This window comes from Rhamphochromis longiceps, linkage group LG16 (genome assembly GCF_057381845.1).
Source record: "Rhamphochromis longiceps isolate RC_006_pf linkage group LG16, R_longiceps_female_GT1.1, whole genome shotgun sequence".
NCBI classification, from domain to species: Eukaryota; Metazoa; Chordata; class Actinopteri; order Cichliformes; family Cichlidae; genus Rhamphochromis; species Rhamphochromis longiceps.
In genome coordinates this window covers 19685638-19711152 of record NC_140572.1, presented here as the reverse complement: position 1 = coordinate 19711152, position 25515 = coordinate 19685638, and the positions used below count along the sequence as shown (strand labels likewise).

Here is a 25515-nt window from a genome sequence, read left to right as displayed (position 1 = left end):
CAGAGAGCTGTGTGATATCGTGAATGCTTTAAAGGAAAAGTTAATAATGGAGCATTAGCACCAGTAGTTATCTATTCTATATTCCTATGAGTATGAAATATGTATCCATTTGACTTTTCTATAGCCAGTTTCTGTTAAAGTTTAGACTACATTAGACTACAAATCTTGGTGGTAACAGTGAGCCACATTGATGTTTTCAGGAACAGCTGCAAAAACTTGGCTTTAGATATCTTTGATTGACATACAAATTTGTTTGTTTCCGTCAAACCCGGGCCTTAATCCATCCCCTTTCCTCAGAACCAACTGTTATTTCTCTAGCGCTGCAGACTTTCATTACTCTGGCACTCCTGCTCGAGGCAGCTTGCGTAGATACCTGCTCTCGCCAGGGAGAGTTTATATAAATGAGTGTTGTGTGAATGTAATAAAAGTCCACTCTTTAGGACCCGTAGATGTTTCAGAAGCAGGACACGGTTGTCAGCTCCCATCGTCGACGTCAGAAGGAAAAGATCGTGCTGCATAGCATCGTCCACAACAGTTTCTGTTTGGATTACGGTGTTATTTCTGAGAAGATACATTATATACAACCATCAGGAGGGCAAGCCAACTGTTAGACATGAGACATTAACAGTGTTGGTGATGGTGTAAAGGCAGAACTCAATGGATACCCAGTGTAGATGAAAAACAGACGTGGAAGCAAGTGTGGGAACAGTTCATTTGGAAAATTGCTAATATGTGTGCACATGTAAGCTGCAGATAGAAGGGTTTTCATTAAACCCAGCAGCCGTTGATTATTGTTAAATATCTGCAGCATTTTGTACCTTCAGCATGACAGGAAACTAAGAATGAAACAGGAAGCTTTTAAGTAAAATTGGTACATTTGAAATTTTTAGTGGCGTTCTGTTCATTGTTAATGTCATGTTTATTGTTTTCCTCTAAGATGCCGTAGAGTTAGATAAGATAAGATAAGATAAGATAACCTTTATTAGTCCCACACGTGGGAAATTTGTTTTGTCACAGCAGGAAGTGGACAGTGCAAAAGTTATGAGGCAAAAATTAGAATACAATAAGAATAAATACAGTACACAACTGTACAGAATAGAATAAAATAAAATACTATATACAGTAGAATAAAATAAAATAAATATACAATAAGATAAAAATAGAATACAAATACAAATACTATATACAACTGAGTAAAAATACAACGATGACAGAAAGGATTATTGCACTTAGTATTATTGCATATGTATGGATGTGTGTGCTTGATCAGTTAAAGTCTTTATTATGGAGTCTGACAGCAGTGGGGAGGAAAGACCTGCGAAATCTCTCCGTCCCACACCGTGGGTGCCGCAGTCTCCCACTGAAGGAGCTGCTCAGTGCTGTCACAGTCTGCTGCATGGGGTGGGAGATGTTGTCCATCAGGGATGACAGCTCCATAGGTTTGGTGATAATGGCATAGTTTTGCATCCGTGCACCACCACACTGGGTTTATAATCATTATTCATGGAGGTTTTATAAAACTTTTGTATTCATTGTTTAGGAAACTGGGCCACACACACAGTCCTCCATTTTCAGAGGGTTGAAAGTTCACCAATTACGCACTGCGCTTACACTCATGAACCAGAAGGCCCGATTAGATTTTGCCAGAAAAACTCTGAAAAGAGGACGCATGGGTTGTACCAGAGTGATTTTAAGAGAAAATTATGGAGAAGGAAAGAAACAGCTTGTGATCTGAAGCATACCACATCATCTTTCAAACATCGTGGAGGCAGTGTTATGGCATGGGCGTGTGCAGTGTTATGGCTGCCAGTGGAACCGTGTCAGTGGTGTTTATTAATATTAATAATAGAAGTAGCAGGGATATACTCTCTGCTCAGGTTCAGGCAAATACTGCAAAACTGATAAGACTGCAGTTCACAGTCCAAGTGAATAGAGAGCCAAAGTAAAGTGCAAAAGCAGCCCAAGAGCTTCTCAAGGCAAAGAAAGGTTACAGCCTTTGATTGATTGCAATCAACTGATCTTAACCCAAATAGAGCGTGCTTCTCAGTTATTAGATACAAAATTAATGCAAAAAGAGGCCGGACAGAGGGTCTCATGGGAGGAAACGCAGTATTTGGTGATGTCATTGGTTTGTAGACTTGAGGCAGTCGTTGACAGCGAATGATTTTCATTCAAATATTAAAAACATTATGAATTTGTTTAATAAATTGTGAGGCTATGAAGAAAGGGAACATGCATAAAATCACTGCATTACTTTTGCAGTCTGAATCACATCCTGGCTGTTTGATCTAAAATCCAGTGTGGTGATGTACAGAAACCGTGAACTGTCCAGAAACTTAAGAGCCGAACTGTAACTGCTGTTCGTGTCATTGGTCATGACTTTGCTGATGATTTTTGTCTTAAAAATTCATCTTTAATTAGATGTTCTTTTCATATGTAAAATTAGGGAATCTCCCTCGTAGTTCCCAGTTTTTGCGGACGGACAAACAGATGGAATAACAGGGCAAGCTTCCGGCCAGTTGTTTATTGATTTGTTTTATTCCTCTCGGATGTCAGAGGTTTGCATATCGGGCCGTGCGTTCCCATCCTGTTCTTAATGGGTCGTTCCAAAACTGTCCACCCCAGGGGACAGTCTGGACCCAGATGAAATTTATGGTGTCAGACGGGGGAACTTTTAATAGATCTGTGATTTAGGAATGAGAAATGTAAACACACCCGTGCACGCAGAGGGGGTTACGGCATTTTATACAGCATGTGAAGAGGAGGGATTTTCTCAGAGATTTCTTGATACGAGTGATACATCATAAAGTTGCTCGCTGAAGCTTACACAGATAAAGCAGTGGAGCAGATGTGGATGCTAATATGGCAATGGGAAATCCAAAAACACATGTGAAGTGTCATACAGGCTAGATGTTTGGCAGTGGGAATGAAGCCGGAGAACGTGACTGATGAATATTTAAACTTTCCAGGTGTCACTGACATCTCTGGCTGAAGTCTGCAGCGCTGATGAGTGTGGGTGGGCATGGCCAGAGGAGAGATGACATCATGAAGTGCATAGTACACTAAATAACTGCAGCAAGAAATATGCTAAATTACCAAAGATCAGGTAGTTGCTCTTTAAGTGGCGATCCTTTTTTTGATCCTGGGACACAAAGACACAAATCACTTTTGGGGCTGGATAAGGAAGGCCACTTGGCATAAAATAATAAGAGAGCAGTTGAGTGTAGCTTTCACCTGTAGTTTCATCAATTCAGATGGTGTTCATTTAATTTCTATTTAATTTTCTATTCCACAATTTCATTGTGAACAGGTTTTAATGAATATCAGCTTCAGCTGAAGAAGCATTTCCAATGAAAACAATGCAATAAAACTGAGAGCGAGGCGCAGGGGCATTGTTAAATTTTCTTGAAAACCACCCAGAGGGGCTCAAGTAGTTCACAAAGCGAATGGGAAAATGAGTTTTTGTGTAAAAAATTATGTGAACAGCTGCTTTTAATTGTTTCTGACTGTAAGACTTCACCAAGACGAGCTGATCCACACCCGCACCTCCGCAGGTCAACAGCGCCTCATGATCAGGTGCATTGCATATTTTTGAGGTTTGCTTGTAACCTCTAGAAAGTCTCTGCTGTTGATTGAGCACAAAGGTTCTCCAAATAGATTCTGATGTGACATGTTTTAATGACCTGCTTTGTGCATGTGTGTGTGTTTGTTTCCAGTCGTGCAAATGAGTTTATGCCCCTTAAACGATGTGGGAAGTGACTGAAGCCATCAGGTTTTTATTGCTTATCACAGTTTTCCTTTTGGAATTTTTGACAACCACAGTTTCTTTGCGCGCTCTCGTTATCACTCTTTGTGTTACTGTTTTACTTTGTATTTTGTCGTCTGTATTTCCTTTCAACTCCTTTTCACCTGTTTTCCCATGTTTCAGTTTCTGTTGTTTATTTGACCCTATGAAATCTTTTCTTTTGACGACGATAATTTACACTAACTGCTACAAACTACACGTACATCTAAACCAAGGCTCTTGCTCTGGTGGTTTAGATCTGCTGTATTACCTCTAATTAGAATAATGAGGGTATTCAGCCTCCTAGTACGCCTGCTCCATGAATTTTCAAAAATCACCACATACAGCGTAGTAAGCTGTATTTAGAGTCGATGCTGTATCATCAAGCAAAAATGGGCAAAACACAGATAACACAAAGAAAGGCACAGAGCTTAATGTGAAGAATTCAGCTCAGTTCATAAAAATGAATAAAATTAATGCAGTTAGTTTAACAATTAATCTGCCGTTTGTTTGTGTGGGTTTTTTTTTTTAAAAAACAAGAGGATATAATAAAAGACAAGGAGCCTAATAATACGACTGAAAGACTTAAATTTTGTAGACAGTCAAAGTGGTTTTAGTTAATAGTTCTTCTAACAACCTCCAGAGTTCACTGTTATCTGTTGTTGTGACCTCATTTGATCATTTAATAACTGAACCTGAGCCACAGTAGAAAAAAACTACATTTAGAGTGAACTCTCATAGTTGCTGCTATTATTGGTAATACTTGAGTAGAAATAACTCTTCTGATATTGACTAATGAACTTAATCTTTTGGTCTTTCGTGTATGTTTAATTCACACTACAACAGAGTTTCTGGGGAGTTCATTGCAGTATCTATTTATTTTTTTAGGTGTAGAGTATTCTAATCAGAAGTTAAAGAAATACTTGTCAGCTGTGATCCATGTTGCGTTGTGGAGCTCACGAGATCAGAGTCCAGATGTATGACGTATGTCTGTGATAGAAAGAAAACTAAAGCAGCGCAGACGGCCATTATTTCAGAGACAGGTCTCCTGAGCTTCATATTCTGCTGAAGTTATGACCAGCCTTCAAAGGGAGAGGAGTTGACAACTAAGCTGACCGGCATTGCCTGTGCATGTATTCATGGTCTCTATCAGCGGCTGATTTCTTGGTCATTCTTCCCCCGGTGGAGACAGGAAGGGCAGGCAGACTGACAAAGCAGGGGAAGAAGACATGCAAAGGGAGAACACTCGAGAGCTTTGGAGAGGAGGTGAGGGAGTGAAGGGTGGAAGTAGTGAGAGTAGATAAGAATGGGGAGTATGGATGTGTGAAGGAAATGGTACAGTGTGGAGGACCTCTCCTTAACAAGTGGGGAGGACTGAAGGGAGACTTTTTAGTGCATTTGAGAATTAAGGAGAAAGGAAATGGCGTAGTTCTACCGTCCAAATGAACTGGCTACTGTATGTGATGTGGAACAGGTGTGGTTTGTTTGCTTTACGCGAGTTTTTAACATCCCTACAACTGACAAGCTCTGACAACCACGCAACCACATCTAAAGGCAAATGTATACCTGATCCAGTTTTTCAAAGGTAAAGTGAGAAGCATTATGGTGGCATCCTTTTCACTGTACCACTCTTCTTCTTCGATCTCTAAAAATCCTTTATCGGTTCTCTTGTTAGCCCATGCTGACAGATACAAAGCAGAGCACAAAGTTTATACAAGTTTTCTAGACAAGGACCTCTCGTGCACACACACACACACATATTTGAGACAGCTATTGGTTTGCCAGAACCATTTGTCTTCAGAAAATTAGTTAATCTTCATTTCATGAGGACTATGCTTATTATCTGTGTGTATGTGCAGAGTTAATGGAAACAAAAAAAAGTAAATGTAAAATTCAGAGCAGTGTTTATCACGCTGGCCCTGGTTCAGGCTGCGTGTGAATGGTTTTGACAGGACTGTCGTCGATGCTGTGCTCTATAGGCAACATCTGCTGGGTCATCAATGTGCACAGACAAAGCACACACCTGGTTGCTTAAAAAAATCCGCCCACAGGCAAAGCGCGCACACACACACACATACACACACACACACTGGATGCACATGCTGCATGTTTACGGTTGCAATTACACGAGTTCGGCCGAGGCTTTTTCTCACACTCTCTGCATCTGATTTGAGCTTGTTTGAATTTTTGTGCGACACTATTTAGGCTCCCTGCGTTTTTATTAATTCCTTTCGGCTCGCTGGTTCTAGCTGCATGTAACGCCGCTCGAAGGACTTCTGAATCAGAATCAGAATCAGAATCAGAATCAGAAAGGGTTTTATTGCCAAATGTTGAGCAGGTTTACAACATTAGGAAATTGCTGCGGTGCTTCAGTGCAAACATACTGTCATAAAAATATAAAAATAAGAATAAGAATTAAAAGTGCTAAGTGGATAGATATATACATGATATATACATGAGTGCAGGTGGTGATCAGTGCCAAACATGGAATGATGCAGTGAACACAGTCTGTTCTGTCAGCAGACAAACAACGTCACTGTGTTTGTTGGTTCTCACAGGGATACTGTTTGGCCTCCAAACCTTTGAGAGCACCACTTACTGACCCAGAACTCCAGGATCATACAAAAACAGCAAGTTCCCATAGTATCCCCATGCTCACGTGTTTTATGACCCCTTCTTAAAGTACTCCTCTCATATTATTCAGTTTTCTTCCCACCAATAATCGTTGACTCTGCGGGTCCATCGAGCAGCTCCCTCGAGTGTGTGAATAACTGTAATGATGCACTGTGATGAGATTAAGTGCTGTGTTTTCCATTTTTTTTATGGGTGCCTTAACACGCCTACGTGAACAGTTATTCTGAGGTCACTTTCAGGAGATAGGAATATAAATAATAATAATAATGGAGCAGACTCTCAGCTGCAGATGCTTCTGCCTCTGGGAGGCTCTCCCAGAGAGATGCTTGCCTTTTCCCTTTCGTCACTCTGGGTATCATAATCAAATTGTTATATTTAGCTTGCAGATTAGGGGGATGTCTGCAGCCTCAAACGCTCTGAATATGGCTGAACAGCCATTTCAACTGCCCTTTCTCTTTTCATTACTGAGACATTTGACAACAGAGTCTGGCTTTATTTACATTAACTTAATCTCCTCGCTGCCCTATCGCTGTCCTAAAATAACAGTGTGCACAGCTCTTAGAAGCTCTCAGGTCCTGCACGTGCCACATTTCCAGCTGATGTTTATCATGTTTGAACTGTTTCCAGGCAGATATTTCTGTGAGTGTGGTTTAGTCTGTTCATTTAAAGTTAAAAAGAGCTAACATGAGTGAAGAGGCATGTTAGTGGGTATTTGCAGTATAAAGTTTAGCCACTGGGTGGGTGTAAAGAGAAGGGGAAAGGTACGGAAAAAGATGGGGAAGTGTATGTCTCCCCCTGGTGATCTAAACCAAAATTCCAACTGGAAGTTTGAAAAATAAAAAATAGTGTGGAGAAGAGAAACACTGGGAATTATTATTGAATCAGAATGCAGCTTGACACATTTCTGTTGCATTGTTGTGATGCTTTGGTGCCTTTGTTTTTTTTTGTATCTCTTGATAACACTTGTCTTATTCTCATTATTTTGTTTCCTTATGGAATTAAAACCAGGTAAGTAAGCGATTTCTTTGCTCTCACCCTTGTTGCTAACAGAGATATGACCAGTGTTAGCTTTAACAGTCATGACTGAAACAAAAGAAGATAACTGACAATTTATTCTTAAAAGTTTTTTTTCATATATGAAGTTTATTTGATGTGTTGCATCCTTGACTTCAAATTTATCAACTCTGTTTTTCCTATCTTTCCAATTTCAGGGCCGTCCTGGGCCTCTTGGTCCGCAGGGCCCACAGGGGCCACCTGGGCGAACAGGAGATGAAGGCATCCAAGGCCCAAAGGGGCAGAAAGGCGACCGTGGTCGTGATGGAAACATAGGTCCTAAAGGAAGCGTGGTAAGTGCTCATGTCTCATCTCTGTAAACTATTAAACACATGACAATGACAGCTATTTTGTTTAATGTGCAATTCTTGTTGCTCCACAGGGAATGACTGGCATACCTGGCTTCTCTGGCATCAACGGTATTCCTGTGAGTACACCATGCTGTCGGGATGAACGTTGTGGGAGAGTGTTCAGTTTAATTGAATTCAAAATAATGTATACAACACCAAATTAGACCAACAGTTGCCTCAGTGCACTTATTGCATATTGTAAGGTAGACCCTACAATAATACATGCAGAGAAAAACCCAACAATCATATGAGCCCCTATGAGCAAGCACTTTGGCGAGAGTGGGAAGGAAAAACTCCCTTTTAACAGGAAGAAACCTCCAGCAGGACCAGGCTCAGGGAGGGCGGCCATCTGCCGCGACTGGTTGGGGTGAGAGAAGGAAAACAGTGTTGATTCTGCTTGTGTCGCTCTCTCTGCAGGGACACCCAGGACAAGCTGGGCCCAGAGGGAAGCCAGGTGCAGATGGCTGTAACGGGACTCATGGAGATTCAGGGGCACCAGGATTTCCCGGCTCTCAAGGCTCCCAAGGTTTTCCTGTGCGTAATGCCAAGTCTGCTTAGATAGTTATTAATACAAAGAGACTGATGTCCCGTAAGTTACTGTATATTTTGTTTTCAACTCTCAGGGACAACCAGGCAGGAAAGGAGAGAAGGGAGACAATCTGGAGATCAGTGTGTACATGCAGCGATTCAGGGTGAGAAAGAGGACTCCACACCAAACCTGCCTTTTCTTAAGGAGAACATCCGAGTGTAACACATTATATTCATGGCGTGACAAGACTTAATCCATATAATATCAAACTTACTAACTTTATGCATCTTTAACCGTCCCTCCTCAGGGTGATCCCGGCACACCAGGATTTGATGGAGCATTTGTAAGATCCTTTAACGAACCTAGAAAATTACTTTTATCTGGTTGCAGTGTCCCCCAAAGATCTGCGATTTGATCCTTTTTTTTTTATTCAGGGGTTTCCAGGAGATCCAGGGTCAAGAGGTTACAGAGGCGTGCAAGGACCAAAGGTTCACATCTTTCAATTCATTAGTTTAGTTGTTATTTTATAGTTTCAGACCTGTTATTATGTAACGTGATTGATACGAATATCCTTCTGTCTTCTCCCAGGGTCCCCCAGGTCCTCCAGGTCCTCCTGGACCAAAGGTAAGGCAGCAATATTAAATAAACACTTATGTAGACACGTCATTAGGCTTTTTGCCTTCAGAATTGTCACAATTTTTCATTGCATAAATTCAACAAGGTGCTGGAAACATCCCTCAGAGATTTTGCTCCATAGTGATATGATAGTATCACACATTTATATCTGAGCAGATTGTCATGTCTTCATTTTTGAATACATGCTGGCATGTGATTGGCTGATTAGATGTTTTAATTAATGAGCACTGGATAAAGTGCACATAATGAAGTGACCAGTGAGTGAATGTAATGTGTTTAAAATAAACATTCAAATTATGTTTTCTTTCTGACAGGGTACGATGACCAGAGTCATTAAGGGACTCAGAGGAGATCTAGTGAGTGATCATTTGTGTGTGTGTGTGTGTGTGTGTGTGTGTGTGTGTGTGTGTGTGTGTGTGTGTGTGTGTGTGTGTGTGTGTGTGTGTGTGTGTGTGTGTGTGTGTGTTGCTACTTCAATAACTGTAAATGTGTGAAAAACGTATATGCATCCCAGTATTTTTTCTTTTAATTCCTGAATATTTGTCTGGCAGCTACATAAATACAGATTCATTTTCAAACTGGGGACAGATGTTGGTGAAGTGTTAGCAGCACAGCTACAGAAGCAATTCTGCTCTAAGAGTGTGAGGTAGTGATCGATTTTTAAAAGCTTTTATAGGGAAAATATCCAGTGTTACATCATAAAACAATGAAAATCAAAGAAAAAAGTTTTTTTAAAAAAAAGGTATTTTGTAGTAAATCTATCTTCTAAGTAGGACTGTGCAACAGTCTGGTGGCACCACTGATGTCTTTATATTTGTGTTGCAAGAAGCTAGAGGTTGTTTTGTTTTTCATTATTAAAATAGTCTTGAACAAGAGTTCACCAGGCTCTCTGAAATTTATTAATTAATTAATTTATTTATTTATTTATTTGTTTGTTTGTTTGTTTGTTTGTTTGGGACATTGGCTGCGTTTTCACTCAATCTCCTTACCTGACCATTTTCAGAGGAATGTGGTTCTGTTTTTTAGTCAATTAGACATAAAAAAGACACCTAACAGCAGTGAGGCAAGTAAAGGTGGACCCAAAGTGGCTTTAACGCAGAAATCTCTTCAAAACATTACACTATGACACTCGGCGAACTCTGGAGCGTAAACTAACCCAGTGTTTCCCAACCTTTTGGAGCCACAACACATATTTCACATTGGAAAAATCACACGGCACACAAGCAAACAAAAAATGTCACAAAAAGTATATTTATTGAAATATAATGAAAATTTACTCTCATTTTACTTACTTGGTGTGAACCCTGGGCCTGTTTAGTTGAGCCAGGTCAGACTAATCACATCATCTTCAAATAATTATCCATCGCCATTACCTGTGACGTTGTCTCACTCGCAGCATGGCTATGTACTTTTGTATTTCTTAGTCGCCTTCTTCTGTTTTACTGGCAGTTGCCAACCAATGACTGTAGAAAACAGTCTTTTCTGTTGGCTACCCACCTAACTGTAACAAGCAGCTGTACTGCCCTCAAGTGGAAGATAATGTAATTGTTCTGCCTGTCACTACACACCATTCACTTATAATACCAATCAGGTGAAGTTGGATAATCTTCACACAGTGGTTGGGAAACACTGAATTAACCTATACATCTGTAATGGGACGCAGAACACACAGGAAACACAGCTTTATGGGAAGGTTTGACAACAACATAACCAAGAACAGAGGAAGGCTGAACACTTAAATACACACAAGGCAATAAGGCACAAAAGCGACACCAGGGAACACAACTGAATAGAATCTACTAATAAGACGGAGGGAACAAAACTGAACGTGAAGCACATGAGACGAAGACTAGCAAAATAAAACAGGAAGTGACAAACAAAGAGACAGACTAGACAAGACAAGACTCAGGAAACACAGGCTGGCTAAAAAAAAAAGTAACAAAAAACAAAAGCCAGAACACTAACTGGAAATAGAAATTTACAGAAACTCAAGGACTCAATCACCATCAAAGACGTAGTGCTCCAGCAAAACCAAAAACATAACTACAAGAACACCGAAAACGCAGCAGCAAATCTCTTAAGCCAGAACAAAGAATAAAAAACTCAAAACACTGTGTCAATGACACAGGAGCCATGACACTGTTGTGTTTACACATAACAGAAAATGTAGCAGAGAACCAACTGTAATGGTATGTTTAGGCACTTTGTTACTAACAACCTGCCACAAAATCACATCGTTTGTTCCTTTTTCTTTGAATGAATTTATGAAGAAAAATGCCAAAGATAAAACAGTTTGCCAGGCATAACAGTTTGGGGTTTATTTTGCATCAGCAAGGTTATTACCAAATAAATATTACGTGTCATATCTCAGCAGGATGTCCTTAAAAATTTTAAGAAACTGGACTAGTGGAGGACAAAATAGGATGCCTGCAGGAGGTGAACAAAATTCATATCTTTAAGAAACAGGCTGGCTGTAAAGAAGCCATTCTTAAGAAAGGGGAAACGGCGAGAAAAGGATGAAGTATAATATATTTTTATATTTTTCATATATTTTGCTGCTAACAGTTCTGTGTATGTATGCTCTCACCACAGGGAGAAATTGGACCCCCAGGGCCTCCAGGAAACGATACACATGAGCAAGTTCTGTTCAATGCAACTGAATTTCAGGTCCTCATTTTTGCTCATAAACCTTTGAAGATAAAATAAGAGGGAGCGTCACAAGCACTAACATATATCATAAAAATACTTTGTTTTAGGGTCATCCTGGAGACAAAGGTGTAAAAGGAGAAAGAGGGGCGCTGGTATGTTACCACTAATGACTCATCATACACATTTAGATCACAAACACAGATATAACACATCCACGTAAGTGCGATGTTCATCATTATTATTATTTCTAATTAACTGGATTTATTTTGTGTGATTTCAGGCAGACAACAAAGGAGAGCGTGGAATAAAAGGAATGCCTGGACCACGGGTTAGCTCAGCATACTTCTAAACATGCTATCAAACCACTTTCCTTTGTCCTGCTGTTATGTCATCTGCTGCTTTGGTTTCTGTTCTAGGGTCCACCTGGTGCAAATGGAAGACCTGGACGAAAGGTAAAAAGAGATGTCACGTTATGGTTGTATTCTTAAAATAATATAAAACACAGTTTATTAATCTGACAATCACATCTCTCTGTAGGGTGATTACGGTGAAAGAGGACCAAGAGGCAGAGATGGTCCTAAGGTGAGCACCTGATGCTGTTTCATTTCTTTTCTAAATGACTGGTCAACAGAAGGTGTAGACAGTTATTTAGAATAAATGGCTTAGTTATGATATTGTGATTAAAAACAGCACAATGTGCACGTGACAGTCACACACAGACAGTCAAATATCTTATTAGTTGAAGTACCGAGGAGTACAGAAAGACTTAGGATGCATTTGTGTTTCAGGGTGTTATTGGTGACCCAGGAGAGGTGATTTCACAAGGGCCTTTTTGGGACTCAGCGGGTAAGTAACTAACACAAGAGAAACAGTCAAATAATGAGTCAGTGGAAACCAGAAAAATTATTTTGATTAAGATAAATCCGAAACTGTGCTGATAAGCCACTCAATGGAATGAGGCAAGTTTACTAAGGTCAAAGGTCAAGTGACTCTAAAGAAGGTTATTGTAGTCTACATGAGCTCAGATTTCAGTCAAGGCTCTTGTCCAGGAGGGATGTCAACACAACATTTGTTCATGGCATCTGGTTGAGGGTACATTAGAAATGTTTGTTATACTGACATGGAAACAAAGATGGTCCAACATTAATAAAGTGACACTGAAATCAGTATTATTAAGTAACGCAACAAAGACTAATTCTATACGAACAGTGTTACAGAGTTTGGTTTACCATTGTCTGAATGATTTCTTAGCAAACCATGCCTGGAAGCTGTTGATGTTACCTTTTGCGTAAATGCTAAAAAATGCTTCCTGTGTTTTCTTTGACTTTATAAGCCGGTCCTCCTGGTGAGAAAGGTTTACCTGGAGAGAGGGGTTCGATTGGAGACCAAGGTGTTCCTGGTCTGCCAGGACTTCCTGCCTCTGAAGAACAACAAGGTATGTAAACAGAAGCTTTCGAAGGACACGAAACCTTTGACTTAAACAACATCGCAGTTGTTATGAAAAGAGCAGCTGACTGCTGCACGTTCATACTGGTTATTTGTGGCTCGACCTGCTAACACGTGAACAGCCCTTTAAAGCCAAGTATATCATATTTGATATATGAGCTTTTGAGGCTTTTACATTATCAGTGTGATTTTTGTTTCTCCCTGAAAAATCGAAAGAAACAGCACAATAGATTTTAAGGACTAAATTGCAAAAAAAAAATGCCTGCATTTTCTGGCAATTATTTCATGGTTCAGGCCTTAAAAGGATCATGTGAACAGATCCCAAAAAACTATGTGGGGCAAAGATTCTGTTATTATGTTTTGACGGGAAAGTGTGGGAAACGTTAAAAACCCTGGCCGGTTGCCTGGAGTTTGATATAACTAACATCAATAAACACAAACTTAGGAAGCTGGTCTTATGGGCCTTTGTAATAATCTTCTGTGTACTCCCTTCTTCTATCCCAACAACTGTAAAAAATAAAACTATCATTTCAGCTGCTGTTCTCTCTAGTAAGCACCACCAGGTTTCTACCGATGTGGTAAAAGATCAGCATTTGCCTTTTTGAGTCACACGTTGTTTGTAAGACTCATAAGTAGTTTCCCTTTTCATGTCATATGGAGAAATAAAATGGCCAAAAACTCCACCTCTACCACCTTCACCTTCACCCAGTTACAGTAGTAGTATTAGTTTCCCAGGCCTTGTTGGAGTTGCGTTTTCACTGTGGAGGAACCATCTGTCAAAATCTGCCTAACTTGTGACTTTGTGGTGACTCACATTTTCCCCTTGGGCGTAGCCTAAGCAGAAAAAGATGGGAATGGGTTAACCTCCACTTGCCTTTTGATGACAGTGTTTCCTACTACATACTTCAGAAAACTGTCTGCCTTGCTGTGCTCACTTCTGAAAAGTAGCGTCAATCAAAATGAGTGATATCGTCTCAGTGCTTCGGATGAAGGACAAGAGATATAAATAGCCATGCAGTCCAGGTCTCTTTCACTGAGCCAAAATACAGAAGCAGTGTGTGATGAAGTACACCCAATGATAAGGTAACCAAAGTCATGCGGCCATGCTCTTTTTAAAGAGAAAAGCATTCTCCTGGCAACTCTCCCAAAGAAACCTGCAGTCTTTTTCTTATTCTACTGTCATGAACTTTAACGGCTAACATGCTAACTGAGGTCTGTGGAGGCTGAGTTCTTGGGTTTGTTTGATTCTTTGAACATTGTATTCTGACATTCGGGTTAATTTGCTGGCTCCTGCCTACTACTTACCTTTGTAATTCCTATGGAGGCAGTAAGGTTGTACTTAGTTCTTCACACAGCAGCTTTTGCTTTCTGTAATACATGCTATGTTGTTGTTCATCTTTGGTTGTATATAAATCAATAAATCAATCTGGAAAGCCCTGCTTTTTATCATGTCCTGATACTTAAAACTAAAACTTGGAAAATAGCTGTTGTTTTTTTTTGTTTTGTTTTTTTTACATATGAAACTACTAGGTAACCCTATTTGATGTTATAGGTTGAGAATTCCTTGTTTGACTTTCCAAAGTTAATAGAAATTGGAATGATTTAAGCCAGGGGTGTCAGACTCGAGACCTCGAGGGCCGGTGTCCTGCAGATGTATCCTTAATGCAACACAGCTGATTTAAATGGCTAAACTACCTCCTCAGCGTGTCTTGAAGTTCTCCAGAGGCTGGTAATGAACTAATCATTTATTCAGGTTTGTTGACCCAGGGTGAGATCTAAAACCTGCAGGACGCCTCCCCTTGAGGTCTGGAGCCTGACACCCCTGATTTAAGCAACTTTAACACTATATTTGTACCACTGTGATAGGAGGCGTGTGCCGATGTCAAAACTCCTGGACTGTTGTTATAACCACAGAAATAACTTCTGAAAACGTTGTTTGTTTCCATCAGTCTTCGTTTTGTTCGGGCCAGAAGGTTTTGCTGGAGATAAAGGAGACAAGGGCCAACAAGGTGAACCAGGACGCCCTGCTCTCAGTGCAGGACCACAGGGAGCCAAGGGGCGCAGCGGGGAGATGGGCCCTCCTGGACCAAAAGGGACATGTGAGGGAATCAGGTTACTTTTATTGTTGTCTCTGTTTGTAAAATCTGTTACATCTTTATGTATTATAGTTTTATTTGCCTTTAGGGGGAGAGTACCACAAGGGAGCCCCAGGTGAGAGAGGAAGGCCTGGAAACGCAGGCTCCAAAGGACCAAAAGGTGAAGTAGTAGTTTTCTAAACTGTTAATATTCTAAATAAATAAAAAAGCAGTCATTTAATCAGAACAATTTCCTCCTGTGTACGTTTAGGTGATCATGGAGAATGTCAGTGCAACGTTGTAAATGCTATACCTGGTTTACTCGGCCGTCCCGGTGATCCTGGCGATCCGGGGATGACTGGAGAGTTTGGTCAGGAAGGTGATCCAGGAGATCCAGGTCTCCAAGGAGACGAAGGGTTCGCAGTAAGGCAAAATAAAAAAAAAAGACAAATTCTACTTGTACAGACAAAAAAAAACCCCAAACATCTCCTTATTCCCCTCCGCTTTGTTCTCTTGTGCTATAGGGATTTCCTGGGCTCGATGGTTTGCCAGGCCCAAAAGGTCGTAAGGGGGACACAACTATCGCCAAAGAGAAAGGTGCCTCTTATCTTATTTTTGTCTTATTTCAGATCAACAGTAGAGTTACAAGTGAGCAAGAAAAGAAATACCATGTTTATTTGTGTTTGTGGTTGTTTGCATGCCTGGCAATGTCTTTGTATTCCCAACAGGACATCACGGTGACCCAGGAGATTTAGGAAAAGATGGTGAGCCAGGAGCACCTGGGGCTCCAGGCAGAAGCGGTCAGGCTGGTTTGCCTGGCAACCGAGGTTCTCCAGTGAGTCCATCACTATTTCACATTGTCTTTACCTTTAAAAAAGTCTCCTACTCTGTGATTTGCATCTTATCCTAAACTATTTGTTGCTCATTTGTTCCCTTTACTTGCCTCGCTTGAGTACCAACAATCTTAAAATGCAGTGATTGTGATGGTCCATATAAATAGGGAGAAGGACCCAGGGGAGAACGTGGGGACAAAGGTTTCCCAGGTATTTCTGGTCGACCGGGCGCAGTAGGGTTGAGCGGAGAACCAGGTCTAAATCTTGAGGGTGTCAAAGGTGTGCGTGGCTTACCTGGTGACGACGGTCTCACTGGCTATGATGGAAGTCCAGGAACACCAGGCAGTCCAGGTAATGAGCTGCCTCCTTACCTACTTCTATTCTGTCTTATTTGTGGTGTTGCATATATCTCCTCTAAGGCTTTGTCTCCTTACAGGCATTTTACTCATTTTCACTCTACTAAATATTACATTTTATTTTGTCTTTTTTAAAATATTCTCTTTTGTCACTTAATGCAAGGAAGTCAAATGGGAATGACGATTAATGGCCGGTGTTTAAAAGAGGACGATGCATGTAGATTGTTTTCCATTTTATTGACTTTTCTTCCTTTGCCTCGTGCTATCTCTTTGTTGCAGGAGCTCCATCTCTCAAACCAGCTGCAGCCGAGCTTGTTTGAGATAATGCTTGTGCTTTTGAATAACTCTTATTTCGAATGCCTCTCTCTTTCATTCTCCCTCATTTGCAACTGAAAGGCGGCTGTAGTCTGACAGGAGGAGAAGGACAGGTGGATGTAACAGGTAGCTGGCATAACAACGTTTTCACCTTATTGCTTCGATTGTGACTACTCTGTTGTGCTTTGCTTCTAGGTTATTTGTTTGGGATGCATGATGAATTATGAAATGTTTAAAATATTTCAGTGTGTCCAGACACCAGCTAATGTAAGGATAAAGATAATGTCACTTTCTCAAAACCGTTCACGCTGGGCAGCAGTAAAAGTTCACCTTCACCAAAGTAGTTCTTTCCAAACACTTTGACGCACATTTAAAATCTTGTCCTGAATATCGTGTTTGTTATTTTCTTCTCAGGCCCTTGCGATACATTTGTAGGACCTCCTGGATCACCTGGACTTCCAGGGCCTACTGGATTATCAGGAGTTAAAGGTAAAATATCAAGACCCTGATGCTATGCTTTGTTCCTTGCAGGGGAACTATGTTTTGATACCTTCTTTTACCCTCAATCCAACAGGTCTTCCTGGCCAAAAAGGACCACAGGGTTTCTATGGAGTAAGGGGAACGAAAGGAGAATTAGGAGATCAAGGCATTGGTGGCCCCCCTGGACCACCAGGTGAAGACTGATAAGAAAATCCCAAGGGCCAGTTTTAGTAACAGTATACACTTGCACAAAACCTTCTTTTGGTGTTAAAAGGCTACTGTTGGTACTTCCTTAAGAGGCATAGTGTCAGTCTTTTAGTTTCTTTGAACCTTTTCTCTTATCAGGTTTTTGACCCACTAATTTGAGCTGCTTTTTGTTCATTGTGTTGGTTGCTGTTGATGAACTTGCTATGACTTTATTAATTTGTGCATTTTTAGGAGATCATCTGCAGACCTTTGCACTCCCATCAGCCCTTTTTTTTGAGATTGTACTGTAGCATCATGCTAATTTTCCCCGTTTAGTAAATCTGGCCCCAACTGTGCAATAGTCCTGTAGATAGAACTGTTCTAATTGTTGGTTGAAATATTATCTTTAGTCTATATTTTCTTTTGTTGGTTCTTTAAACAGGTTTTACAGGCCCTCGTGGAGACTTGGGAACCCCAGGCAGTAAAGGCTCCGTAGGAGTCGCCGGCTCATCCGGTATGTCTGGTCGGCATGGAACACAGGGTGAAAAGGGTGTTCATGGAGAAATCTTGGATGCAATGCCTGGATCACCTGGAGACCCAGGACTGCCTGGACTTCGAGGGTTTAAAGGCCTATCGGGAGAACAAGGAGAACCAGGTTATCCAGGTAAGCAGTTTCTCTTTTTCATTTTTTCAAATCCCTAATTTGATAGGTATGATTCATGGTTTATATCCATCTACTTCTCCAGGAATGGGTGGCATGCCTGGTATGACTGGCTTAAAGGGTAAGTTTGGCCCTCCAGGGCTGCTGGGGGAGGAAGGAAAGCCTGGACCAGATGGCAATTTTGGCTATCCTGGTGATCCTGGGAGGACAGGTCCCCGAGGGCTACATGGTGCAGTTGGACACCCAGGTTAGAAGAATATACACACAGGTGTACATTTCCACAAATCTTCACATTTATGTCTGACATCCCTCTTATGTCTTGTTGTCTAGGTTTAACTGGAGAGAGGGGAAATGAAGGAGACCCAGGTCCTCCAGGACCTATTGGTTTAAAAGGTATCCCAGGGGAATTTGGAAATGATGGCGTCATCGGAGAGAGTGGTCCACCTGGTGATCCAGGATTTCCCGGTTTAAATGGACGCCCTGGCGTTCCAGGAATGAAGGGTTTGTTTCTTAATTAATCAAATGCTTAAGACCATAAAGAAACACAAAATAAATTATGTGAACATGCCCACCATTTGTCAAAATGTTCTGTGGTTCCTCCATTTTAAGGATACAAAGGGTCACATGGCATGTCAGGTTTTGAGGGTCGTAGTGGTGATCTCGGATTGAAGGGCCACAGTGGACTGAAAGGAGAGTCGGGACTGCAAGGTGAAGTAGGCCTAAAAGGAATAAAAGGCCAAGGTGGAGAAAAAGGTGAGACTGGCACCTGTAGATTCCTTGAGCTGTTTTGAAACTGGACAAAAACTCAACAACTGACCACAACTGTCTGCTAGGTGATCGTGGTCTGACAGGTCCTCCTGGGGAGAAACCAAAAGTTCCTCCACAGATGCTTGTTGAAATGAAAGGACTCAAGGGAGAGGGTGGACCTGTAGGAAATCAAGGTTTCATTGGGGCAAGAGGTGTGAAGCTCAAATCAAAATTCATTTCCTCCTTTTGTCTCAGTTCCTCTGCTCTCTCACCCCTAACTTTGGCACATCTTACTCTTTTCCAAAGGCTCTAAGGGTTTTCCCGGTGTGCCGGGGGAGGAGGGAACCCATGGTTTCCCCGGGGACCCCAGCAATGAGAAAGGATATCAAGGAGATCCAGGTCCACAGGGGCTACCAGGAATCAAAGGAATGCCAGGGATAACTGGAAACCGAGGAATTACTGGTTTCGGGGGAATGCATGGTGTAAAGGTGAAACTATCAATAAAATGAATGTAATTCAGTTATCAAGGGGCAACATCCAGGTCTGAGTGAAGAAGTCAGCACCAAGATGTGGAAGTCTTCCAATACTCACTTGAGGAAGGCTCTAAAGCAAGTCAGCTGAAGTAACTGACTTATTGGAATGTCCAACTTTATCTCTATGAGACATCTATCCCGTGCACCTTACACTTTGCTAGTGCTGTACATGAACATTCTATAAGTATGCTTTTGTTAAACTCGCTTATATTTCCTGCGCTCATCTAAGTTGTGAAAAAAAGTTTGAAACTGCAGACTTAATACTAGCATCCCTGGCTCTAAAAAAATTATCCCCTTGCACTAGTGTACAGGTGATGTAAAAGGCCCGTTCAGCTCATCATGCACTGTTTTCACCACGGCTAGTGCTAGCAGCATTTGCTAGCAGACAATGCACCTACCATCAGTAGTGCTGAAGCCAGTCCCTACAGGGAGTGCAGAATTATTAGGCAAATGAGTATTTTGTCCACATCATCCTCTTCATGCATGTTGTCTTACTCCAAGCTGTATAGGCTCGAAAGCCTACTACCAATGAAGCATATTAGGTGATGTGCATCTCTGTAATGAGAAGGGGTGTGGTCTAATGACATCAACACCCTATATCAGGTGTGCATAATTATTAGGCAACATCCTTTCCTTTGGCAAAATGGGTCAAAAGAAGGACTTGACAGGCTCAGAAAAGTCACAAATAGTGAGATATCTTGCAGAGGGATGCAGCAGTCTCAAAATTGCAAAGCTTCTGAAGCGTGATCATCGAACAATCAAGCGTTTCATTCAAAATAGTCAACAGGGTCGCAAGAAGCGTGTGGAAAAACCAAGGCGCAAAATAACTGCCCATGAACTGAGAAAAGTCAAGCGTGCAGCTGCCAAGATGCCACTTGCCACCAGTTTGGCCATATTTCAGAGCTGCAACATCACTGGAGTGCCCAAAAGCACAAGGTGTGCAATACTCAGAGACATGGCCAAGGTAAGAAAGGCTGAAAGACGACCACCACTGAACAAGACACACAAGCTGAAACGTCAAGACTGGGCCAAGAAATATCTCAAGACTGGTTTTTCTAAGGTTTTATGGACTGATGAAATGAGAGTGAGTCTTGATGGGCCAGATGGATGGGCCCGTGGCTGGATTGGTAAAGGGCAGAGAGCTCCAGTCCGACTCAGACGCCAGCAAGGTGGAGGTGGAGTACTGGTTTGGGCTGGTATCATCAAAGATGAGCTTGTGGGGCCTTTTCGGGTTGAGGATGGAGTCAAGCTCAACTCCCAGTCCTACTGCCAGTTTCTGGAAGACACCTTCTTCAAGCAGTGGTACAGGAAGAAGTTTGCATCCTTCAAGAAAAACATGATTTTCATGCAGGACAATGCTCCATCACACGCGTCCAAGTACTCCACAGCGTGGCTGGCAAGAAAGGGTATAAAAGAAGAAAAACTAATGACATGGCCTCCTTGTTCACCTGATCTGAACCCCATTGAGAACCTGTGGTCCATCATCAAATGTGAGATTTACAAGGAGGGAAAACAGTACACCTCTCTGAACAGTGTCTGGGAGGCTGTGGTTGCTGCTGCACGCAATGTTGATGGTGAACAGATCAAAACACTGACAGAATCCATGGATGGCAGGCTTTTGAGTGTCCTTGCAAAGAAAGGTGGCTATATTGGTCGCTGATTTGTTTTTGTTTTGTTTTGAATGTCAGAAATGTATATTTGTGAATGTGGAGATGTTATATTGGTTTCACTGGTAAAAATAAATAATTGAAATGGGTATATATTTGTTTTTTGTTAAGTTGCCTAATAATTATGCACAGTAATAGTCACCTGCACACACAGATATCCCCCTAAAATAGCTAAAACTAAAAACAAACTAAAAACTACTTCCAAAAACATTCAGCTTTGATATTAATGAGTTTTTTGGGTTCATTGAGAACATGGTTGTTGTTCAATAATAACATTATTCCTCAAAAATACAACTTGCCTAATAATTCTGCACTCCCTGTATATAAAGATTTTACTTCACAGTAACACGATCAAGCTCTATGTCTGTGTTTTAGCTCTATGTAGCCACAGAACACCCCCCACTCCCACCACATCAGTGCTAAACAGCAGACAGGTGCAGCTAGATTCTAGTAGGTGGATATAGTGGAGCAGTTAGCAGCTAAAAGCTAAAGTTCCCTAAACTTCCTATAGAAGTAGTACTTTTTCAAAGAAAAATATTGTTTAAAAGTTTTATATAATTGAGTGTGATTTAGAGACAGTGAGGCTCAAGGATACTATTGGAGTGCAATATAAAAAAACAGGTGTAAAGTGATTCAGGATAAACTGATCCAGGATAAAGTCTAGTTATGTATCTTGACCCTCTGATCTTTACAATTTCTTTCTCTATCTTCCCTTCCTGAATGGTTTGAGAACTTCTTTAAATCCTAAATTTATATTTTCAGCTTCGTCTGTAAAAATTCATTTTTTTACCTGCATGTTCAGCACGTTTCTTTTCTCGCAGACATCATTCCTGTGTGCGCATGTGTTTTTAATTGTCCACATATAACTTTTTTAGGGAACTAAAGGGAGTCCTGGTGCCTATGGCTCATCGGGTGAAACAGGAAGGAAGGGAGACAGAGGTACAACCAGGAACTTTAATTTCAGACATTCTGAGATTTAAACACTGATTATAATGATCATGAGGGAAATTTGTATGTGGTGTTAAATTGTAATAAATTTCACAGGTGAGAAAGGCCCTCGTATAGACCTTCCTGGAGTTCCTGGATTGAGAGGAGAGGATGGATTTATAGGAGAGCCAGGTACAAACTGTAGCTCATCAAATTTCTTCTTTTCTTGTTTTGATTAGCAATTGTTAACTAGTGATGGTCTGAAATTAAATGATTTAATATCCCTCTTAAAGGCCAGACAGGACTAACTGGAACGACTGGGGACAGAGGTATACCTGGCTTTGAAGGTATTAAAGGCATGAAGGGAGAGGCAGGCATTCTGGGATTACCAGGATTTCCAGGTAGAACACACACTCACACTGACCACTTAATTGTACAGTTTTGAATGCTAGATATTATATATGCATGACACTGCATTTACATGTATATATTTCATAGGATCGGATGGGCAGAAGGGAACGTCTGGTAATCAAGGTCAAAAGGGCCTTCCAGGCTCTCCTGGGCAAGAGGGCCAACCAGGCATTCCTGGCTTCCGGGGTGTCAAAGGTCAGATAACTGTCCTGTTCTTTCTCTTCAAACTACATGCCTGTTTTCTCCAATATTATTCTGTACTATGAAAATGTGTACAGGTCTTCCTGGCCCAAAAGGTCTTGATGGATTAGATGGATTGAAAGGGCAGAAGGGTTTCACTGGAACACCAGGTACTATTTTCCAAGAATTCATGGACATTTTTTCCATGTGTGCAATCCTAAAACATATAGAGTATAATACCTCTACTGGAATATACCACTAATATTTCAAAATAAAGGTCAACCACTACTTCAGATACACAAAGGATAGTGGATAAAGAACATCCAAAATAGCAAAAAATAGCATCACAAGCTGGGGGTTAGACTCTAAACATAATATCAAAATGTGTCTTTGTCTTTCATTGGTTGTGTATTCATAGACATTAAAGCAACAATTAAATCCAGCCTAAACAGAATGAAAGATATGTCTTGCTTTTTCTGTGTTGCAAAAACTTTAGTAACCCCACATTTCCTGGCTTTTTCCATCAGGTCCAAACATCACTGGACCTGCTGGGGAGACGGGAATTAAAGGACAGAAGGGAGACAGCGGTGACCCTAATAACCAGCCAGGTTCTCCAGGTGCACTGGGTTCGAAAGGCTTCCAGGGACCTCATGGTTAGTCTCTACCGCCATGCATTAATAAGACCCATTTGTAATACAATTCAACTTTCTTAAAGCTGACACAATCCCATGTTTCATCCATTCAGGTGATCAAGGACAACCTGGCCCACCAGGATTCCGTGGCCCCCCAGGATTAAGTGGGACCTCAGACAGAAGGGGACCCCTTGGGGACTCTGGCTTTGCTGGACCTAAAGGATACCAAGGTAAAAAAGATTCAGTTTTGTGAAAGGAAACCATTGTTATTTCACACCAGTACACTGGGATGCTTTGTCTTCAATTTATCTGTATTTATTAACCCGTATTGACGTATTTTCCAGGTTTCACTGGAAACAGAGGTCTTTCTGGTGTGGACGCTCCCCCAGGAGAGCAGGGTGTAACAGGAATAAATGGCTTTCCTGGATTCCCAGGAAGGAAAGGAATTAAAGGAGATCAAGGTCCAGTTGGATACATAGGGTCAAATGGTATTTCTGGGAAGAAAGGTACGGATTAAATTAAAACATTTAACTGTGTTTAAATTAGTACTGCATGAGTGTACATGGTCAAATAATCAGCTAATGGAATTGCAACAGTATTATTTAATTTCTAGAGTTTGTCACAACAGTACAGTTTTGTCTGTGCAACTATATCAGTCTCACACATTGCTGTGGATGACTTTTGGCCCCTTCTTCTTTACGTTGCTTCAGTTCATTCAGGTTTGCAGGTATTCATTAATGCAAAGCTCTCCATTTGTGTTGCCAACTTATCACCTTGATTCTTTTCTTTCTTTCTTTTAGTTATTCTGCTGTAGCTTTACTGGTTTGCTTGGGATATTGTCCTATTGCATGTCCCACTTTCAACCAAGTTTTAGCTGGTAGGCGGATGGCATCACATTGGACTCTAGAATACTTTGGTACACAGAGGAGTTCAGTGACTGAAAAGTAACAGGGCGTCATGGCTGCAAAACAAGCCAAAATCCTCACCCCTCCACCACTGTGATTAACAGTGGGTATGAGGTGTTTGTTGATATGCTGGGTTAGGTTATCACCAAATGTGGTGCCGTGCATTATGGCCAAACACTTCCACTTTGGGTTTAGCTGTCCAAAGGACATTGTTCCGGAAGTCTTGTGTGCATTCAGAGGTAAATTTGCAAACCTAAGTCATATGGTGATGTTCTTAGAGAAAATAATTTTTCTCTGGCAACCAAACAAGTCATACTAGTGCAGTCTTTTTCTAATTATTCTGCCATTAACTTTAACATTTAGCTTGCTAAATGAGGTCTGAGATGTAGTCTTGTTTTTTTGGAGTTTCTCTAAGCATTGCACAGTCTGAAACAGGATAAAGTTGCAGGGATGCCCACTCCTGGGAAGATTGTGTTAACTCAAACTCCATTCCAGCAAACTGCCTAAATGTCTGCTTTTTAGAGGTGGTCACACTCCCCGGTGATCAGTTAATCAAGTGCATTTGCTACTTACCCTCCTAATTCCTATGGAAGCAGTAATGGTGCTCACAGCACTCCTGTGAAAAGTTTATTTTTCACATGACTATCAGTTTTTTGGGACGGTAGACTTCTTACTAGTAATTTAGGTCAAAGAAATACTGTTGAATTACCTAAAAATCACACAAAGAAGCTTAAGTTACAAAAAGATTGTGCCAAAGATGCCCCATACGGTCCTGCTAAGGCATATTATGATGATTAATTTCATCTGCTTTTTTTGTTACAGGAATGAAAGGAGAGCAAGGATTCATGGGATTACCTGGCAAGACTGGTGTAAAGGGACAAAGAGGGCCAGTCGGTCCAAAAGGAAGCACTGGACTTCCAGGTTAATTATAGAGTCATAATATACTGACTGACCTCTAGGTATCATACCCTGTGTGGGTACATGTATGCTCGTTTTCTTTTTGTCTTCACTGTTATATGATCTGTTTTCCAGGTCTTCCTGGGCCTCCAGGAAACCAGGGTCCTCCTCCAGTTTCCATCAGAATTCCAGGAGAGAGGGGACTTCCTGGACCACAGGGTATCCGAGGTCCCAAGGGGTATATAGGGGACCCAGGTGCACAAGGTCTTCCTGGAGATCAAGGTTAGTTATTGTAAAACTTTTGCTGTTGACCATTCCTAAAAATTGTCGGGCCCAATTAATACATATAGATATTGTTTCTGTACAGGGTTCGTGGGACCCATTGGACAAAAAGGAATGCCAGGGATCAGTGGTAGACCGGGAATCCCTGGATTGCGTGGCGAAGGTGGACAAATTGGCCACCCTGGTCTACAGGGCATGGAAGGTGCGTCTGATACTCTGGTATTTTGGAATTAGCTTAATAAAACCTGGATTAAAAGATTTAAAGTAGGTGCGAACTATAACATTGTGTGAGTGTTGATTTAGTGAAAAAATGTCAAATGTCTGATTGGATTATCGTAATATCATAG

The 25515-nt window shown here is 41.2% G+C and overlaps 1 protein-coding gene across 1 annotated transcript in view; it reads left to right on the top strand.

The window, feature by feature from the left end:
* The window catches only part of col4a2 (collagen, type IV, alpha 2), a 62631-nt gene that overhangs the window by 34161 nt on the left and 2955 nt on the right, over window positions 1–25515 (top strand). The window contains exons 5-45 of the mRNA XM_085384718.1: window positions 7630–7764; window positions 7854–7898; window positions 8239–8355; window positions 8445–8513; window positions 8658–8693; window positions 8785–8838; window positions 8939–8974; window positions 9301–9342; window positions 11579–11653; window positions 11743–11787; window positions 11916–11963; window positions 12052–12087; window positions 12173–12217; window positions 12424–12481; window positions 12969–13070; window positions 15031–15180; window positions 15266–15337; window positions 15428–15579; window positions 15681–15753; window positions 15885–15991; window positions 16157–16340; window positions 16742–16786; window positions 17075–17149; window positions 17235–17333; window positions 17769–17990; window positions 18073–18234; window positions 18318–18488; window positions 18597–18740; window positions 18821–18946; window positions 19041–19222; window positions 21810–21873; window positions 21979–22053; window positions 22155–22262; window positions 22360–22467; window positions 22551–22622; window positions 22980–23105; window positions 23198–23314; window positions 23429–23590; window positions 24812–24910; window positions 25022–25168; window positions 25254–25370. Coding sequence (XP_085240844.1) covers window positions 7630–7764; window positions 7854–7898; window positions 8239–8355; window positions 8445–8513; window positions 8658–8693; window positions 8785–8838; window positions 8939–8974; window positions 9301–9342; window positions 11579–11653; window positions 11743–11787; window positions 11916–11963; window positions 12052–12087; window positions 12173–12217; window positions 12424–12481; window positions 12969–13070; window positions 15031–15180; window positions 15266–15337; window positions 15428–15579; window positions 15681–15753; window positions 15885–15991; window positions 16157–16340; window positions 16742–16786; window positions 17075–17149; window positions 17235–17333; window positions 17769–17990; window positions 18073–18234; window positions 18318–18488; window positions 18597–18740; window positions 18821–18946; window positions 19041–19222; window positions 21810–21873; window positions 21979–22053; window positions 22155–22262; window positions 22360–22467; window positions 22551–22622; window positions 22980–23105; window positions 23198–23314; window positions 23429–23590; window positions 24812–24910; window positions 25022–25168; window positions 25254–25370 — 4102 coding nt within the window. The remainder of the gene's footprint in view (window positions 1–7629; window positions 7765–7853; window positions 7899–8238; window positions 8356–8444; window positions 8514–8657; window positions 8694–8784; window positions 8839–8938; window positions 8975–9300; window positions 9343–11578; window positions 11654–11742; window positions 11788–11915; window positions 11964–12051; window positions 12088–12172; window positions 12218–12423; window positions 12482–12968; window positions 13071–15030; window positions 15181–15265; window positions 15338–15427; window positions 15580–15680; window positions 15754–15884; window positions 15992–16156; window positions 16341–16741; window positions 16787–17074; window positions 17150–17234; window positions 17334–17768; window positions 17991–18072; window positions 18235–18317; window positions 18489–18596; window positions 18741–18820; window positions 18947–19040; window positions 19223–21809; window positions 21874–21978; window positions 22054–22154; window positions 22263–22359; window positions 22468–22550; window positions 22623–22979; window positions 23106–23197; window positions 23315–23428; window positions 23591–24811; window positions 24911–25021; window positions 25169–25253; window positions 25371–25515) is intronic.